The sequence below is a fragment of the Dermochelys coriacea genome, chromosome 11 (assembly GCF_009764565.3).
Source record: "Dermochelys coriacea isolate rDerCor1 chromosome 11, rDerCor1.pri.v4, whole genome shotgun sequence".
NCBI classification, from domain to species: domain Eukaryota; kingdom Metazoa; phylum Chordata; order Testudines; family Dermochelyidae; genus Dermochelys; species Dermochelys coriacea.
In genome coordinates, this window is record NC_050078.2 from 72,361,706 (window position 1) to 72,382,638 (window position 20,933).

Sequence of the window (20,933 nt, forward strand, 5' to 3'; positions counted from 1 at the left end):
GCTAACAGTACTTGATCTGTGGTCTGACAAGTGCTGACTGCAAAGACTGTGGCATACTTACATGTAAACTGGGATGATAGGTCAGTACTCCGTTGTCACACAAGGTAACGTATTTTTTCTTCCACTCCTTATTCAATGACTTGCCACTTCGCTTTAGCAGCACACCCTGTTAGAGAGGGAGAGAGAGGAAAAGGCTGAGAAAGGAATTAAACATGATCTTTTGCAAATGTTCAAAGGCAAGTGCAGCAGAGACTTATAACATATTTACTAACATTCTAGTACTGTTTCCCTACAAGCTTCTCCATCTCTTCACTTTGTTTCTCCTTTGTCTTTTTACCAAAATATATCGAATGGCAGCTACCAGTAGCCCCAATAGTAGTAGAGTAGTAGCTCTTCAACTTGGTTTTCAATGAAGCAGATTAGCCCAACAAAATATAGTCTGTGTCAACATTTGCTCTGTCCACTAGGGCTATCACGAGAAGCTTTTGTACTGAATTATACCTCCCTTGGAATTTATATTTTAATGGTGGTACTCAGTCAGATTTATGGCCATAACAGTAAACTCTAAGTTGAGCAAAGATCAAATACCTAGTACGCTTGTGGGCACTATAAAATAAATGATAAATAATAAATTTCTGTCTGAATGGATTTTCCATGCAATTATGGATTCTAGTGTTTTTGGTGTGTGGCTTTTGGATTCCTTTATAGCAACTACTATTTGTGGATTCCTCTGCTGTATCTGAGCTCAGCCGCAGCATGGGCATGGAAATGCAGCAGATAGCATTTGATTGTTTCTGCTTGAACACTCATTCTACTAATTTGTGCAGTTTTCTCTCCCTTTCCCAAGTGGTGGCACTGCACAGAAATTCTTCCAGTTACTTATAATCCTAGCAAAGAGAAGCACTACTAATGCAGGTGATAGCAGGAGAGACCCTTACAAGGAAATAAAGCTAAAGCAAGTGGTGGGGGAAGATCTTGAGAGTGCACTTTTGAGTAATCAGAAAGTAACATTGGAAGATGATGGATGGAAGCACAACTTGGGAGTCATGCAGTAAGAGAGAGGAAAGAGGCCAAGTTTTGTATTTCCAGGGAGCGCAAAAGAAAATAAGAGCAGCCAAACAGGAAGTAATTTACCACAGCAGAGGGAAGAGATGATTGAACAATGAATTAAGAGGTAAAACTACTGAAAATACACAAAAACACTGGAGAAGAAAGGAACCAAAATGAAAAGGAAACTCAAGACAAAAAATGGTCTGTAAGGAATTCCAGTTGCAGTCAAAACTAAACTGGAATTTATGAACAACTAGAACACGGGAAAATAGAGGGAAGCGCAAGAAAAGAAAATCAAGAGAAAAAACTAAATATTTTTATGTACTTGATCTTTTTAAATTACTACCAACCTAACTCATGAAACATATGGTGTCATTTCATGTTCACTAAGGAAGTAGTCTCAAACAGTGGACATTTCCCCCCAACATTACACTATACATTGACTGGTTAGGGCATTGAGAGACAGGAAACCAGATGAAGTAATTTCATTAGACAAAAGTAATTTTTAATACACAATTCATTTAATCTCATCACCTGGCTCTCCAATTCCAGTTATGTCCATGCTGAAATATAGTTTACATCTATATTGGTAATTGTAACACTCAAAAGGAAAAGGACTGAAACAATGAACTTATACTAAACATGCACGTGGAACTTGCAACTTTCAGTAACTAGCACTAATAACTAAAAGGTCTTTCATCATGAGTTTAAAAAAACAGAAACACTATAAAGATAGCCACGTTAATATGGCATTTGATCTAAACACCTCTTAGTTGAATTTTAGTGTTTTACAAGCCATGATTTATATTTTCAAAATTCATTATCACAGTTAGATTGGCTGGAACTTCTGTGGCATTTCAGTGTATTCCGAAGTAAATAAAAAGCTAAGCACACTGAAATGCACTAAGTGAATTGCCACAGTAGGCTAATCAAGGTATGCCAACCAATGCTTTAGGAACAGTTTTGTCTAGGAAATTCTGATAAAAAATGCAATTATAAGGCATCTCTTAATGAATGCTGCACAGTATAATTTGGTTGAGGAATATTTCTAGTTAAAGTGCTCTTACTCAGGCAAATATCAAACTTCTATCCTTGTACGCAAGTACCATCTCGGGGACCCACAGCTAGGCCTGGTCATTTTGTACTGAGAAGAATCTGCAAATTCAATAAATCCTGCGGTGTGTCAGGTGCTCAACAGCATGGATCAGTTCAAACCAAAATCAGACTTTTATGTTTGTTAATTTAAAGCTCAACACAACCAGCAATTTGAACTAAAACATGCATTGGTTTCATCTTATCCCTATGAATGTAACAGAAGAATGTTTCCACTAAATAAAATTAAATAATGAAGGAATAGCATTCAATATTAGTACATGGAAAATACAGCAGGAAATAGAAAGTAAAAAGTGTAGTATTTCCAACTATTATGATACTTTATTTAGTACAATTTTTTAAAATGAATAAACCTAAAGCAAGCCGTGATTCATGCTTACTTTTTCAGTTCAACAGCTTGCTTTATAAAATTATGTCATTTCAGACTGAGTCCCAACAATACAAGGGAACAAGGGTCAGACCTGTGCCAATGCACAATTACAACTGCTCCATTGCTTCAGAAAACAGTTTCCCTCCCCCAAACACTGACAGACATAATCCTCAACTAAATCCCCCATGCCACAATCCAGATGGACTCATAATACTCCTTTAGCACCCATGGAGATGGTTCCACAGGGGAGTCCCAGGGTCATAACTGCCCTTTACTAGACACACTCTTTAAATAAAGGCCACAACAGTGACCTTTCAGAATCCACATTGGCTATGAAAGACACTGTACCCAAAAGCACACTTTAAATGACTGAAATTAGGCACAAATGTATTGTAGTATCTTTCTGATAGTTTTGGGATCAGGTTTCTCTTGGTGCTGTTGGATGCAACTTCCCAGGGCTGGAGACCTCAAACTTGTAAAAATGGAACAGGGTTCTGAATGTTCTTTCCATGGTTCTGAAAGTTTGAGGTTTATATGCCAATTACTGTCTTCTCATGCAAGAGAAATTGTTTTCTTCTATTAAAAATGAAAGCTTACATCTGCCTTTGACTTCTATGTTCGTCTGTAAGAGGTGATATGTCATTTCACCTTTCCAGTCTTTTATATGGCAACTAACTAAAACTGAATCCCATAAATGTAAGATTGCACTGTTATCACTGTGCTATAAATAAAGAATTACTTTCCGAAAGCTATTCCCCAACTGGTGCTGATATGTTTTTTCTTTATACTCTTTAATAGGAATTAAACTGTAAAGCATCACATTGGTAATTTTTTCCTTTCCACTTTCTTCAAATTTTCAAGTGGAAATGCACTTTCCACATTTTTGACTGCCACTCAATTACAGGTAAAACATTTTACTACTTTGGAGCTGCCTGTTCAAGGCAATTATAAGATCAATGAAGTGTAAGGTTGCTAATGTTGGTTGGACATATTCCTGGAGGTTTCATCACATGACAATCTTTAATTAAAGATTAATCTTTAATTCCTGGAGACTCCAGGACAATCCTTGGCAATCCTAAAAGTTCCATGATATTAAAATGTCTAAAATGCACTTGGTTCTTGCACAAAGAAGGTTTCAGCTACTATCCATGTAAGAGTTAGGAAGTTCCATTTCATGGATCTGGATGAAGTCATCACTCTGACAATCAAAATGCAAGTTACACAGCTTCATATTTTTTAAAAAAGAGGATTCCACTATATTTTTATGTATGGTAGTGTTTTATTGAACATTATGTACATCTAACCTCCCTTGTAATGTGATTTGTTTTTGTTGTTTTAACTATTTGAGTTAACTGACTAAAGAAGTATTTATAGCTAGTGTCAGCCATTCATTCCATCAGTTCAAACATAAAATACTTCACAAGATATATTTGATCCACAATGGCACTCAAAAAACGGTAGAACAATTAATACTGCTTCATTTAAGGACAGAAAATGAACCTCCACCTCTACTCTGGATCAGAACATTCCCAAGGTCTGAGATGGAATACATCTGGGGTTCTAGTTTAGACTCATGTCTAGTACAGCAGTAATAACTTCAGAAGCAATTCATATCACCACACTATTTGCAGTATTCTCTTCATTAAGCTTAGAGATTCCAGGGTAAAATTACCCTCTGGCAAAGGCTAAATTGTAAAGATTTTAATAGTCAGTGTACACACAAAATAAGTTAATTTCAACACAAGGTTATTAATATCCCCATGAAAAGCAGTATTCTCAACTTTAAAAACACCAGTTGAAAATATGGAATTAAACATCATTGTACTTAGCTGTAGTTAAGGGGACTTTGGTTTTGCTGAAAGAAGGGATCTTTAATGATCTGGAGAACAACGTGGATTGCACCCTCAGCAAGTTTTCAGATGACACTAAACTGGGAGGAGAGGTAGATACACTTGAGGGTAGGGATAGGATACAGAGGGACCTAGACAAATGGAGGATTAGGCCAAAAGAAATCTGATGAGGTTCAACAAGGACAAGTGCAGAGTCCTGCACTTAGGATGGAAGAATCCCATGCAGACTAGGGACCGAATGGCTAGGAAGCAGTTCTACAGAAAGGGACCTGAGGGTTACAGTGGACAAGAAGCTAGATATGAGTCAACAGTGTGCCCCTGTTGCCAAGAAGGCCAATGGCATTTTGGGATGTATAAGTAGAGGCATTGCCAGCAGATTGAGAGACGTGATCGTTCCCCTCTATTCGACATTGGTGAGGCCTCATCTGGAGTACTGTGTCCCGTTTTGGGCCCCACACTACAAGAAGGATGTGAAAAAATTAGATAATATCCAGCAGAGGGCAACAAAAAAGATTAGGGGACTGGAACACATGACTTATGAGGAGAGCTGAGGGAACTGGGATTGTTTAGTCTGCGGAAGAGAAGAATGAGGGGGGATTTGATAGCTGCTTTCAACTACCTGAAAGGGGGTTCCAAAGAGGATGGATCTAGACTGTTCTCAGTGGTAGCAGATGACAAAAGGCCTGAGCCTGAACATCTACACAGCAATATTTAGCCCAAATCCTGTGAGCCCGAATCAGCTGACAGAGGCTGACACTGGCCAGGTATGGGTTATTATCCTCATGAAGATATACCACGGAGACCGCAGGATCCCCTAACTCCTCCCCGTGATGTCAAAGCTGATTCAGACCCTTCTGGTCAAAAGTGACAGGGTGATGCTCAAGAAGCACATTTTCTATTCTTTAATACATACATACCTAAAAAGACACAGTCTCTTCACACAGTTGTCCTCAAGGGCCACATTTAGAATCTTGAGTGTCACAGATTGGACACCACTGCTGTAGCCTCTGAGCAAGTGCATGTTAGGCAGTAAACAGTGGAAGGAAAAGAGAGACTACATTACAGTCCCCCTGCATCATCTCTTCGAATGTAGTGTTTCTCAACAGCCGGTCTGTGGCCTGGTGCCAGTCCCTGAGACCTCCCTGACCTCATTTTCCACATCAGAGCAAGACATTAAAATTTTATTTTCATTTCTTCCATACTCCTCAGATGCATAACAGAATTGGTTCCCCCTTGCAGAGAGGCAAAAAAGGGACTGGATGAATCACTTCAATTTGCTCTTTACTCTGAAATGTATAGAAACATCAGGCAGGAAAACAATGGGAAAAAATGGAAGAGAGGTATTTTAATTATTGAATACAGGGGACACCTGTCCAGGAAATCAGAGACTATAAAGGGCAGGTAGAAAAGTGTATACAAACCTACTTCCTGCTCCACTAAATTAAAAGCAAAATTCAAAATTAACATCAAGTTGATCAAAAGGCAATTATATGCAGTCACCATTTTAACACATTTAATCAAGCAAAAATGTAAACATATCTATTTTTCTAATATAAGAGAGCCACTCTGTTACAACCCTGGAGAATAGTCTTGAGAATGTTTTTAGCCTAGGAGTTAATAGCTAAAAAATACATTTAAGCATAGACTAGATTTAAAATATAGATACACAACACAAAGCAAGAAATATACTTTATTTTTAAAAAAACCTTCAACTCACTCCACTTTCAAGTGGCGTTTACCACTAAGATCTACTAGTGTACATGCAGTACATTATAAAATCATGTTTTATCCTCAGGACATTTAACTAAGGGACATACCGGATTTAAGTAAATAATTTTTAGACCTCAAATCTCTCCAAGATATCACTTTTTGTTTATTAAAAAAAGTCTGTTCCAAAAACTCTCATTGACCAGATAGTATCATTTCATCTGACAATTGATCCCTGTACATACTTCAGTTTCGTACTTTCCTCTATCTCGACAATTTTAGCAGTACAATTAAGGCGTGGATGACCCAAGCCTCAAGACTTTCAAATTTTAACACCTCCAATTTGCTCACCAACTATGAAAAAAATTTAACACTTCAAATTCAATTTTATTACCTTCCCCAAAAACTGCTGTGTATTTAAGTGGGATACTTCGTATTTACAGTATTTAATCCTAGATCATGTTTTGTGTGGTTTTAATGAGCTCCAAGAAAAATACTTTGAGTGCACACACTTCATTGCTTAGTTTTTGCTCAAGGAACTTTCTCATCGTGCAAAAAAAAAAAAAAAAAAAAAAAAAAAAAAAAAAAAAGAGGAACTGTCTGTCTGTATTGCAGTCTCTTTATTAGTAATGTATACTCTGAATCTAGTCCCAGGAGGTCATTGCAAGCCAAAAGCAATGTTAAGTGTACAAGCTTTAAATAACTTACAAAGTTAATGTAATGAATGTAAGTGTTATCTGAAATCTATCACTCAGTGGCTTGCTGTAGCCCCAAGCTGTGATAAAACACTGCTCATAAATTTATATTAAAACTCTGTTCAATGGCAATTATTTACCAACAAAGATTTATTGATTGCATTTGCTGTTAGAGATCGGGGCCTTAACTGCGCCAATCAGCTGCTGTTGTTGAGCTTCAAGGTACCAAGAGATGCTACAGACCACTGTCAGGTTTGGTATCCTGATCATTATGGCAACACAAGGAACGGTTAATGACAAGACTCTCATGTGGGATCAATTGCACGTAAGATGGTGGGCTGAAACTCTAGGGACTAGTATGTATTCTAAAAGCCAGCTCAGTTTGAATATCTAGTTAATTAAATCTAGAAATTATGAATTCTTTGCCTTGCGCAACAATCCTTACCTGCTTAAACAGATTTAAATGCAAGTGAATGAAGAAACCACCATGAGTTTGTTTAAGGTTAATGTGTGTTTTGGGTTCTACATAATGGAGCTGTATGTACTATACACCAGGCTGTGTAAATAACTCTCCATTTCCCACATTTTTTCATTCTTACACAATAAAACCATGTAAACAATTTTTTGTTGAAAAAGCTACAGATGCTTAATATTGCCTTTGCGTCCCTGTTTTATAGGAACTTATAAACTGTTGCTTTTGGTTATGGAGGCAGGCAGAGAAGAGTTAGTGGGACTTACTGATGCAAAAATAAATACATCAACAAAAATACACCTCAATTTTTTGTTACTTCTTAAAACAAAGGTTCTAGTCTTACTGCACATTTCAACTGATCTATGATGCACTACCTTTTTTTTTTTTTTAAATGAAGAGGACTTTCAGAAATATTTGATTTTTCTTACCACAGTGAGCTAAAATCAAGGAGTGAAATCTTGGCCACACTGAAGTTAGTGGCAAAGCTCCCATTGACTTCAGTGGAGCTAGGATTTCACCCAACATGTCCATCTTGAGAAGAAAATATTTGTATACATTTGTTTCTATTCTCCTGCTGTTGTTTTGGTAGAATGAAACATGTCATCTTTCACTTAATCATAAATTGCATAAATCCTTAATTTCCCACAGAGCTCTCCAGTTCATCAGTAGCTGTTGCAATTAGCAGCTAACAGTGCTAAGTATTTCCCAGCCATGTAATCTGCATACTATTTACAAGGAAAACCACACTTTAAAAAAAAAAAAAAGAAGGCCTGAGTCAATTTTCACAGACAAGTTCACAAACATCTATTGTGTATGAATTTTGGTCAATAAAGCATCCTCTTCCTTCCAAATCCATTAGCATTGTAAACAGTCTGACAAACCCTGCAATTCCCACAATAGATTACATAAGATGGCCTGTGAAGTCTTGTGATCTCTTATACTAACTGTACTGCAACTGTCTGTTTTGTCCAACTCAGCAAGAGAAAACGTCTTAACCTGTAATTCTTGCTCTCAGAAACGCTAAGGATAATAGATCACCAATTCTCCCCATGCTTCCAGCATGTGATTGGCGACAACCACAGGACTATAGATACTAAACCACCTCACCAGCAAGCAGTATGCGCATGTGTGCCTGCTAAGGTGATGGTAGTGGCCCCTACTAGTTTAGTTGGGGATTGATTTAGTTGGGGACTGGTCCTGCTTTGAGCAGGGGGTTGGACTAGATGACCTCCTGAAGTCCCTTCCAACCCTGACATTCTATGATTCTACTACCTCTAAGCATCAGTTCAGCTGAGGAAAAAGGTGAAAAAGTGATGTTCAGAAGTATCCCTAACTTTGAGAGGAAGAAAGGTGTGTGTGTGGAGATCTATCATTGCAACATACCCGCTGTATACAACGATTACAGGTAAGTGTCTTTCTATTCTCCAGAATTTAAGTACAATGAAACCTCTGTTCCTAGAAACTGATTGTAGTATCAGTCAGCATTTTGGAGCACTATCCAGGAAGCTAAAGAAGTTAACACAGCAGGGTAACCGTAAAAAACAAAAACAGGCTTCAAAGTAACAGAATGGTGTGATCACCAGTGCCAACATAATTAATAAAAACCGAGAGGTAAGATAACTCAAAGAAAAATGAACTAGACACAATCCTTGGCTAAATAAATATACCTAGAGAATGGGAAAATTGGGGTGTTCTTAACTCAGAAGTTCCACAACACTGCTAACGTACACTTAGTTGTACCGCTACATCTGTGGAGCTGAAGGTCTCCTGTGTAGCTGCTCTATGCCAGCAGGAGAGAGCTCTCCAGACGGCATAATTAACGCCCCCACAAGTGGCAGTAGCTATGTCGGCGGAAGAGCATCTCCTGCCAACACAGCGCTGTCCACAATGGCACTTTTGTCAGTAAAGCTTTTGTCAGGCAGGGGTGTGGGTTTTTTGCAAGGAGTAAATTTTTTCACTGAAAATACTTAAGTTCAGAGGAACAATATGGTTCACTGGAGGTTTGATCAAATTTGAAAGAACATTAAGCTCCAAAGAATTGATAAGTTTTTTTTTTTAAATGCATGAAGACCCCAGAGACTCTGATAATCAGGGGTCTGAACAGGAGCTGGTCGACCTACACCATGTCATGAAAAGACCACCCCTAGGAATGAAGTCTGGAGTTCACACCATGGTAAGAGGAAGAAGTTCAACAACTGTTGTGTTGGACAAGCAATATGATCCACTACAGGCCCATTATACCGCACCTCACAAGACATCCCATTTAAAAAGTAATAGATCCTTGGTTCCAGCCAAGGGCAAGCTACACTCGAGTGTAGAAGTCAAGGAGGGCAGCAGATACACCATCTTTCCATCACTTCTGATCCCAGGATTAGCTCGTGGAGTAATTTAGAGCAACTGCTACCAGCTGGTAATGGACCAATAGTGGGCCATCAAGCAGCATGGGATTGCGTGATCATCAGATCCCACAGCCACATCATCTCCTGCCCCCAGATGTCCCTTCCACTAGCAGGACTCTAGAGAGGATGGTGAAAAAATGTATGAGAGTATATCTACTACCATGGTCTACATCTGTCTTGTGCATGTGAAGTTAGAAAAATGATATCTTTCTGTTCAGATATATGTCAAACAGATCAGTCTTAGATGTTTTCCACATGAGAAAGATCTGCTACCTATACCTTCCAATATTGGTACCACATGTGAGGACCTGTTACTGACCAGGTGAGCACATATGTGACCATATTTTCTTTTCCTTCCAAGTAACAAGCAGCAACATTTTGTGACATACTGCCCAGTTCCACCCCTGCAGGGCTTTCTGTCACAGGAAAATAGAGTCTTTTGCTACTTGTTGGTAGATAAGATAGCATTATTGTCCACTTGAATTACAGCCATCTTTTTCGATAACAGGCCTCTGACAGACTGAAGTGTATACAGCTGCTGACCCCACCCCTCTGGAGAAACCAAGTGCCTTGAAAGCCAGATCACTGTGACTGAGCTCGCTATTCCAGGGTGGATGCATCCGTAGTCATAGTTCAGAGCAGAATAAATTTGGAAGCCTCATTAGATTGTAAGTGGCCTCTGGACTTTGACCAGGCCACTGCATCTAACAAGGAATCTGTCACCAACATCCAGCATAAGATTATGTGTTGCTCCCCAAACAGAGAATAGAGCAAGAATCAGTCGGTGGATGCACATTGTCTTTATGTGTATGGAAGCACACATCAGCTCCAAAAAGCATAGGGAGTAGCTTTTCTCTAGCAGAGGTAGAATTTTTCCCATACATATCATTTTGAACTTTACTGTAGTTACCACTAGTTGAAAGCTGTGAGATCTAGGCCTGAAATTCTGATTATCAGGAATTACCAAGAGTGCAAATGTTTTTCTTGTCTGGTGACATGGATGAAGGACACTACATGCCAGACAAGACTGGCTTTTTCTGCAGAATGTCTACCTAATATTGCTGTATTTCAGAGACTTCTCAAGACATCTGTGCCTGAGTTGATTCGGTTAATCCAAGATAGATATTTTACAATCTCCTTTCCATAGGGAAATCACACAGGGCTGATAGATGCAGGCTACAGCTTGGAGTTTCAAGCCCTTGAAGCATAATGTAAGTTCTGAGCACCCTTGAAACTGAACCTAGAAGTTTGAATTATCTCATGGTGATGTTGTCTTATCTCATTTACAAAAGGAAATGGTGTAAGGTTTACTTACCGACTTGCATGTTGAACACAGACAATTCTCAATATAAGAATCTCTTCCTACTGGAATCCTGATACTTGAAATCATGCTGAATTTGTAGTTTTACCTCTGGTCATAGTCATCTCTACTAAACTATAGGAGGGAGAGTGACAAGAAATCATTGTACGGGGAACCAAAAGTGGTGGGTTGGTATCAAATGTGCAACAATATCCTCTTCAGCTGGCTGAGAGGATGCTTCCTTATTTTAAGGGCAAAAAGGCTTCTATGCAACAGCAGATTAAGGCAACTCCTCTTCTGTCAGCAGTGAAATAGGAACTGACGGCTAAAGACAGTAGGTATAGGTGCACTAGGTCCACTATAGGTGCACACAATGCTCTGGTGAGGTGATAGTAACAGTTTTATAACCCTAAAACTATAGGAATTACCACCAGCCACATGCTGGTAGTACAGTGGGCAATGCACTGTATAATAATACAGAACGTACCTTCTGAAGGAAGTGGAAATACTATAGATTTTGTGAGAGCTCTTCATCACTCCTTTGATGACAGCATTATGATAAATGAGTATCCATCTTGTACGCTATCCTTGCTCATCATTACTTTTACTATTGAAGGCTTTGTATCAATAGCACATTATATTCTGATGCAGTTATTTCCTGTGATTTCTGATTTATTTACATTCATTTTTAAATTTTACTCATTTTTAAAAAGGAACTGTGCATTCCTTGATATGAACTCCATTAGCTATTCTAGTCTAGGCATGTCACCAAGCAAGTCAAACATTTTTATTTTGCCTTACCGTATAGAGAGCTCTGTTGTCTTTCACCATTTATTCCGCATTGTAGAAATCACAGCCTTTAATAATCAAAAGTTTATTAACCCTTTGGCATTGGCAGTTGTGGTTTCCTTGAGACCACTGTGAGTGCTCATACAAAATGCACTGCAATACAAATCATTAACTCAGTGTTGGGGAAACCAGACGGCTGATACCAAGGGATCTAAGTCAGAAGTACAGAAGCCAGCAGCTATGAGCTCTGTTTGAACAATACTTCTTGCTGTGGCTACTGTATCATGCACTGTTTTCTAGCTATATTGGGACAAATGACGTTGCCCCAATACAAACGCAACATCAATGAAACACTGTTACTTAAAAGTAAAATAAACATTTCAAACTGGCAGCATAAACAACTATTACAATGTTACACACTGAATATAGGAAGGGCCCTACCATGACACAACAGCTGCAAGGTAGGCTGTACAGTCAAGACAACAGATCATTTTTTCTTCAAGAGACAAAAGCAATAAGGAAAAAATCAAAAGTGACCATTAGGCAGACGTCTCAACACCGAGGTGGGCACAACAGCTACTGTAACTCAATTCCCCGCACCATGAAATTCTCTTTATCGTATTTGTATAAAGTGAGGTATATGGGGAAGGGAGTAGGTTGATGGAAGGAAGCCCTGTTGGGCTTAAAAACAGATTTTAACTTTCCATCCTGATCTAAAGTGTTTCCACAGAAACATTAGGAAGACCACCTAACAGAGAATTTTTTTTTGGTAGACATGTCTGGTACCATACCCCTCCCCTGGACAGCCTATTATTTCACAAATGGATGCTTTTTGCTGCTTGGTCTGTGCAAGTTTCGATAAAGGGGGGAAGAAAAAGAATACCGGATCTTTAACCAGTTCCCTTGTGGCCCCCTCCTTTCTCTATTGGTAATATTTCTGTCATTCTGCCAGGATGTATGGTACAAAGGGTTACACTTTAATTGAGCTGTCAGCATCTCCAACAATCCTATAAAACTCCGATTATGCACGGCAGGGTTAGTGACACACTTGTTATTGTGGATGCCCTATTTGCTAAACCCAAACCCTCCCCTCACAGGTCACATAACCCAAGCGACCTTCCTGTCATTAGCCGCGTCTATTCCTACCTCACTGCTGTGAAAATCACACAAGCGAAGGCTTCAAAGCCCTTGCCAGGACTGAATTCGACCAGGAGCTAATCACCCACAAATCCAGCTCAAATGGCAATAATTGGCTAAACTGCTCACCTCTCCAGAGCTCAGCAGTAATTTGGGATAATAAAGAAAAGAATTATTCAGCTAACTGCCCTGAAATGTATGCTTTGTGACCGACACACTTCACATTTTAATAATGATGGACACAAAATCCAATTTAATACATCATCTACTGAATAACAAAACCAGGAACATTGATGGAGAAAAGGAAGATTTTTTTGAAAAATTGTGGTCCATATTATTGTGAAGAAAGGGTTCACATATCATGTTGTGAAGTTTTGGGACCAAAAAGGTCTCCATGAGCAACCCTCAGAAACTCTGAACTATGAGGAGATCTTTTTAAATAAAAGAAGTGTTCTATGTTAAAAAATAATTTAATTCAGCTTCTGTACATTTGGCCCTTAATCCTTTGCAAGAAGAGGGGGAAAATGGGGGGGGGGGCGGGATCTCTTTCCTAGGGCTCACAGGTACTTTCTTTATTGTTCTAGTTAATATTATCTCTGATTGCCTCATTTTTCTTTCCTTTCACCCTATCCTTCTCTTGTCACAGGATCCTCAGCAGCAGTGACTACAATATCTATGCTTAATAACTGGGTGGTGAAACTAGTTCAGCTGCTCCAGGAAGCGGACCATCATCTAGGGACTTATTGAGCTGGCTCAGTGGTGCAAAGATGCTCAATCATTCTCCCTTCTGCCCATCCCCTACTCCCACCTCGAACCTCCCCTAAGGCCAACAATTAAAAAAAATCAACAATTCCATATTCTGACTAACAATGGTGTAGAAATATACTATCTTCCATGTCTGCATGAGAATTCCAATTCAGCCAGAGGAATGAGCATTAAAACAGTAATCTTCAGTAGATGCAGGTTGTTCATACTTAGGCACCTACCATACTCTAGCCAGCATATTTGGCAATAGGAACAATAAGGAATTCAATGAAATAAATTTTTAAGCTCTTTCTGAAAAACTTACATACAACTTGCCACAAAAACTATGCATTTAAACGTTAATGAGTGTGCATTTCAGATACTTACGCTTATTTTAGGGGCATAACTGCTGCAGAATGTTTCTGTAATTAAGGAAATGCATCATACTTATATAGACCAATTTATTTTCCTTAAATACAGGTAATATTTTTGCACTGATTTAACGCACAGTGGCTGACATATACAGAACTTGGAAGAAGACAGGCCAATGCCCAATTGCCAAAAAAACTGAGAATCAAGTGGTAGTAATTCAGCAAAACCAATGCCTTGAAACATTTTTCTTCAAGCAAGGCTTTTTTAGTAATGTATATAGCTTATATGTATTTGAGTAGCATTAGTGGAAAAGTAATATATAACAATTATATTACATAAATAAATATATATGTGTGCGTGCATTACACAAGCTTGCACATGCGCACACACTTAAAACATTTTCCAAATACTAAAAAGAAAATCAGAAAAAACAGCCACACAGAGATGTAGATGTGTTAGCAATACATTCAAAAAGCGTTAGCCATTAAAATGGTCAAGTCAAACAAGTTGTAATTAGGCTAACCTGGACCCCTGCTTCCTAAGGTTCATAAAAAAACATATAGAAGTTCTGAACTGAAAAGGGCAGGGAGAGGGAGAACCCACTGAGTCATAATTGTATCTTGTTTAACTTGATCATTTAAACAATTGAACTTCTCTAATGAGGATTTTTTTTGTTTTTACAGAAGATGCATCATATTTGCTGTATGGATGACTCATTTTTCTAAATGTGACTTTTTCCACACAGTATTTTTTGGAGAGTTGGAAGGGTGAAACAGATTTATTTTTGTTCTTTAGGAAAGAATTAATTTATACATGCAACAGAGGAAAAAATAGAAATCTAAAGTAATACACTAATAATAAAAAAGGTGAGAAATTATAAAACCAGCTACCACACAGAACACAGTACATAGGTCAAACAAACTCAATATATGGTGAAGTACATGCATATCACTATTGTCACTATATTTCAGGAAAAAATATTTAATATTACATTTCCTCTTCAATAAAAGATTTTTTTGATAAATGCCAATTTCTGGACAATACAGACAATTATGTTGAGTCTGCTATGATTTCTCGAATTATATGGAAATGTTCACAACACACAACCACACCAAGGTTTGAACTTAATATCTTTCAAATATAAAGCAGCCCCTTCAACTAGGATACAAAGTCTTTTGGTTAATATCTGTCTGAATTTGTGGATGATGTGTTGTTCACTAAATGCAGTCTATATTAGTAAATTAAGAAATCAGAAAATGAAAATTTGAGAAAAAAATCATGATAGTGTTAAAAATGTAATTTCACTTCATGGCATAATCCACAAAATATGAAAAGTTTCATAAATATAAATATCTGAAGATATACTGAGGTTTAGTCTCCTAAACAAAAAGTGATAAGAATAAGAATTTCTTGTATTTCAGCTATTTGCTTTCCCCATTAAAATTACACATTTTTGTGTATGTTGGAAAGAGTAGTAAATCTATGTAACATAGAAACAAATGAAGTTTTAAAGCAGTAGGTAACGATATAAAGGAATCCTATCTTGAGGTTCTGATGACTAACAGATTTAAGATCACATTGTGAACCTTCTTAAGGGCTATCACAAGGATGAAAGTTGGGAAGACAGGACAGAAAACAAGGAGCATTTTCCACACCCCCTCCCCAAACCTGGCACCCCTTCAGAAGGGTCAGCAACCACACTGCACTTGAGGAGGGTAGACAATATGCATGGGTAAGTTAGCATAGGGTTAAAAAGGATTGCAAGGGTCATCTAGTCGAACCCCCTGCCAAGATTCAGGATGTGTTATGTATAAACCATTCAAGACAGACAGCTCTCCAGCCTCCTTCTGAAAACCCCTAGTAAAGGAGCTTCCACAACATCCATAGGCAGTCTGTTCCATTGTCCTATTGTTCTTAGAGTTAGGAAGCTTTTCCTGAGACTTATTCTAAATCTCCCATGATGTAGTTTGAACTCACTGCCTCCTGTCCTGCTTGCTGTGGCAACAGAGAACTCCACCTTTTTTATGGCAGCCTTTCAAGTATTTGAAGACCACTATCATGTTCCCCCTTAATCGCCTCTTTCCCAAACTAAACATACCCAGTTCCTTCAGCCTTTGCTCGTATGGCTTGTATTCCATCCCTTTGATCATCTTTGTCACTCACCTCTGGATCCTTTCTAGTTTCTCTACATCCTTTCTATACAGTGGTGACCAAAATTGGACACAGTTCTCCAGCTAAGGCCTAACCAGCGCTGAGCAGAGCGGTACTATCACCTCCCGGGATTTGCATGCTATGCCTCTGTTAAGTCAACCTAAAATTGCATTTGCTTTTTTCGCTACAGCATTGCATTGCTGACTCATATTAAGGTTCTCATCCACCACAATTCCCAGATCCTTCTCAGCAGTACTACTGCCAAGCCAGTTATCCCCCATTCTGTGTTTGTGCACTTGGTTTTTCTTCTTAAGTGTAGCACCTTACATTTGTCTTTGCTGAATTTCATTTTGTTGGCTATAGCCCAGTTCTCCAATTGATCAAGATCCTGCTGAATGTTAGCTCTATCCTCCAAAGTGCTTGCAACTCCCACCCAGCTTTGTGTCATCTGCAGATTTGATCAGTGTGCTCTCTATTCCTACATCCAGGTCACTAATAAAGAAGTTAAACACTGGACCCAGAACAGATCCCTGTGGAACCCCACTTGAGATCTCCCTCCAATCTGACATAATTCAATTCATAGTTATTGCAGTTGTTTAACCAATTATGTGCCCACTTAATGGTAGTTCTGTTGAATCTACATTTCTTCAGCTTACTTATCAGAATATCATGTAGGACTGGTGTCAAAAGCATGGCTGAAGTCCAGGTATATTATGTCCACGGAACTCTCCTTATCCACCAAACCAGTAACCCTGTCAAAGGAGGAAATCAGGCTGGTTTGGCATGGTTGGCTCTTAGTAAATCCATGGTGGCTGCTAGTGATTACCCAGTCATCCTCCAGGTATTTGCAAATGGAGCGTTTTACACATTGCTCTAGTAGCTTCCCAGGTATCAAAGTCAGACTATAGTTCCCCAGCTCCTCCTTTTTCCCCTTTCTAAAGATGGGCACTACATTAGCCCTTCTCCAGTCTTCCAGGACCTCTCCTATCATCCATAAACTTGTAAATATTATTGCCAGTGGCTCCAAAATTTCTTCAGCTAATTCCTTCAGTACCCTTGGGTGAACAGCATCAGGCCCTGCTGACTTGAATTCATTCAAATTGGTCAGAAGATCTCTGACATGTTCTTTAATTATCCCGATCTGCATCCCTTCCCCTTCATTGTCTATGGTAATTTTGCTAGTTGTCCGGTCACATTTTATTTTTTCTGAGAAGACTGAGGCAAAGTAGGCATTGAGCAGTTCTGCCTTTTGATCATCTTCCGTTACCAGTTCACCTCGTCCATTGAGCAGTGGACCCACACTACCCCGATCTTTCTTTTTTGTCTGACATATTTGAAGAACCCCTTCTTGTTGTCTAACATTTCTTTCCAGCTGCAATTCATTCTTTGCCTTGACTTTCCTGATTTTGTCCCTATACAATCTTGCTATTCCAATGTATACTTCCTCAGTGAAATGACAGACCTTCCATTTCCTGTATGTATCCCTTTTGGTTTTTAGATAGCTAAAAAGGTCTTGTGCAGCTAAACTGGCCTCCTGTGGGTCTTCTTATCTTTTCTTTGCATCAGTAGAGCTTGATGTTGAGCCTCTAGTATTATATCTTTTAGGAACTGACAGCCCCCTTCGACTCCTTTTCTTCCTAATTGGACTTCCATGGGACCTTACCTACTATATCTCTGAGTTGCTTGAAATCTGCCTTTCTGAAGTCCAGTGCCCTTATGTTGCTGTTCTCATGTCCTCCTTTCTTTAGAATCTTGAATTCTATTAGATCATGATCACTTCCTCCCAAGTTTCCATCCACCCTCACATTCACAAATAATTCATGTTTGTCAATTCATGTTTGTCAATTCGCAACTAATTCACAACTAATTTGGGTATGTCAAAATCAGATTCAGAATGGATGACCCCCTAATTGTTTCCTTAACTTTCTGAATTAGAAAGTTGCCCCCTACACATGCTAAGAATTTGCAGGACATATTATATTTTGCTGTAATGGTCTTCCAACAGATATCAGGGAAATTAAAATTCCTCAATACTAGCTCATGCATTTGCTAATCTTGTTACCTGTTTGTAGAATGACTCCTCCACTTCCTCCTCTTGATTGGGTGATCTATCATAGACCTCCGCCATAACATCGTTACTATTCTTTACCCTTTTTTAACCTCACCCAAAGACTTTCAGTAGGTCTGTCACTCACTTCCTCTTGAGCCTCAGAACAAGTGTACACATTCTTGACATACAGTGCAATGCCTCCTCCTTTCCCCCCACACCTATAATTCCAGAACAATCATATCCCTCAATGCTGGTACTCTATTCACGGGAAATGTCCCACCAAGTCTCTGTAGTGTCAATTAAGTCATAATTTTCTTCACGTACTATGACTTGCACTTCATCCTGCTTGTTCCCCATACTCCTTGCATTTGTATACAGGCATCGAAGATATTTTGCAGACTGACCTGTTGCTTTTCTTCTTGCCTTTTTAATGCAATAGTGGTTTTGAGTCCCTTCTCCAGAGATTAGCCCCTTCCCTTGGTTTTCGTTATTTGAGCCTAGATGTGCATTGGCTGGATTCCTGTGACCATCCCCAGTAAGACCTAGTTTAAAGCTCTCTATCAGGTTAGCAAGAGGATGTCCAAAGATGCTCTTCCCAGTATTTGATAGATGGAGCCCTTCCCAGCACAGTAATCCTCTTTCCTGGAACATCAGCTCTTTGTCAAAGAAGTCTTCCTATGAGTCAGAGTCCAGGTCCGGATTCCACCCACCCTCAACTGACCAACAGAGTTGAGCAGGTGGGATGAGAGTAAAAAATACATACTATTTCATTCTGACAAAGCTGCCACTGTAGCTTACCCACCTTGGGAATACCAGGAGATTTTCTAGCTGAGCAGGTTAGAAATCCTCCTTGGGTCCCTGATACATCCTCTTTCTCTCTACAGCATGAGCAGAGATTTAAGTCAACAGTATAGTCCTTAATATCCCACCAGAGTCTACAGAGGATAAATAAAGCTACACTGCAAGATTATTTTGCCATCATAGGATATCTCTGAAACATTCTTATTTACAGACCATATACAGTACATGCACACATACAGACAGGCAAATATTTGCTACAGATAACCAAAAATGTACCTTATGCTAGCACTCTATCCCATGTCATGTGGATGTCCTTATAATTCTGTCCATTGATAAATGCAAACAATTGGAGGTTGAGTGGAATATTTGCAAGGGTTTTGAGGATTTATGAAATACCATCTTCTTCCAAGATGGTGGAGGCTAGAGCTTCAGATCAGAGATATTCAAAGAGAGTACTATTTTTAAGCATATTTGAACAAAGGCCTAAGTTCAAAATATCCTTGAAAAAATACCTTTGATAGACCTTATCAGTGGCAGTAGCAGCCCCATCTTTTCAGTGAGCCTTTTGAGAATGCACACAACTGCTTTTGAAACTATGCATTTGGACTGAGTTTATATTCAAAATGTAGTTTATAATATGAGAACAAAGGTTCATTCTGGATTCAAATGTAAAAGAGTACACAAGTATTGATATGCAACTACCTCTAAGTGTTGGACAAAGGTAAAAGTGCCCAGCTTTTGATATCATTGACCAGAAAGGTATTGTTGATTTGTCTGTGGGATCTTACATGATTGGAAGGATGGAGTGGACCTTTCCTGGGTTTGCTCATTCTCTAAAAAGTCTCAGAGGATCTTTCTTGTTCAACTGTTACTTGAAGACTGAGAAGGCTGAGGCTGCAATGGTGCGAATATGTTGATGTTCTACGTCTTTCCCTAGAACTCCAAATCCCACTGTCTAATTACTCACCCCATGTCTGGCAGGAAGGTATAGACGTCTCAATGAAAAACAAGCTAATTAAAAAGATAACCATTTAGAGGAATGAGCAGAGCAGCATATCTGCATCATCTGAGGATGCATATTTCCTGCCTTTTGCCAAAATGGTTTGCAGACTTAAGGCCACACCGGAAACTCTGCTATTCCTACATTTTCTAGCAGAACCAATGGTCTAAACCAGTGGTTCCCAAACTTGGGATGCCGCTTGTTCAGGGTAAGCGGGCCGGGTTGGTTTGTTTACCAGCCGCATCTGCAGGTTTGGCCGATCGCGGCTCCTACTAGCTGCTGTTCACCACCGCAGGACAATGGGGGCTGCGGGAAGCAGCGGCCAGTACGTCCCTCGGCCTGCTCAACTTCCCGCAGTCCCCATTGGCCTGCAGAGACGAACCATGGCCAGTGGGAGCTGCGATTGGCCGAACCTGTGGACGCAGCAGGTAAACGAACTGGCCCGGCCCGCCAGGGGCTTTCCCTGAACAAGCGGCATCCCAAATTTGGGAAACACTGGTCTATAGTGTCAGGTCTGGTTGGTCAGGAGATTGTGGCCATTTCTCTCTAGAACAGGCTTTACAAGTGTCATCAATACCTTTGTCACCTCTTGGCTTAACTACTGTAACGTACACCATAAATCTGGTGGCTGTGCTAAAGTAAAGGATTTGCAATTTGTTCCTTAGTCCCACTGGCAATCCATCAGAGGCCAAATCCAGTGATTTTAAGGGCATAACAAAGAGCCATTAAAAACAAACTTTTATATTTGTTTTGTTTTTAAGTTGCTTTTTCCAAATGGCACAACTAATTTGTGTATTTTTGCCTAACTGAAGCACCTAGCTACAGCCGTGATAGATGCTACAGAAATTAACACAAAGTAAAAAAACTGCCAGCATTCACTTTTAGAAGGAACTATCCCAAGAGGTTCTAAACCAGTGCTTTAAAATTAGACTT

The 20,933-nt window shown here is 39.2% G+C and overlaps 1 protein-coding gene across 11 annotated transcripts in view; it reads right to left on the minus strand.

Annotated features, from left to right (window-relative positions):
- The window catches only part of AGAP1 (ArfGAP with GTPase domain, ankyrin repeat and PH domain 1), a 694,641-nt gene that overhangs the window by 258,986 nt on the left and 414,722 nt on the right, over nucleotides 1–20,933 (minus strand). For all 11 annotated transcript variants that reach the window (XM_043505743.1, XM_043505746.1, XM_043505744.1 and 8 more), the window contains one exon: nucleotides 62–166. In XM_043505743.1, the coding sequence (XP_043361678.1) occupies nucleotides 62–166 (105 nt within the window). The remainder of the gene's footprint in view (nucleotides 1–61; nucleotides 167–20,933) is intronic.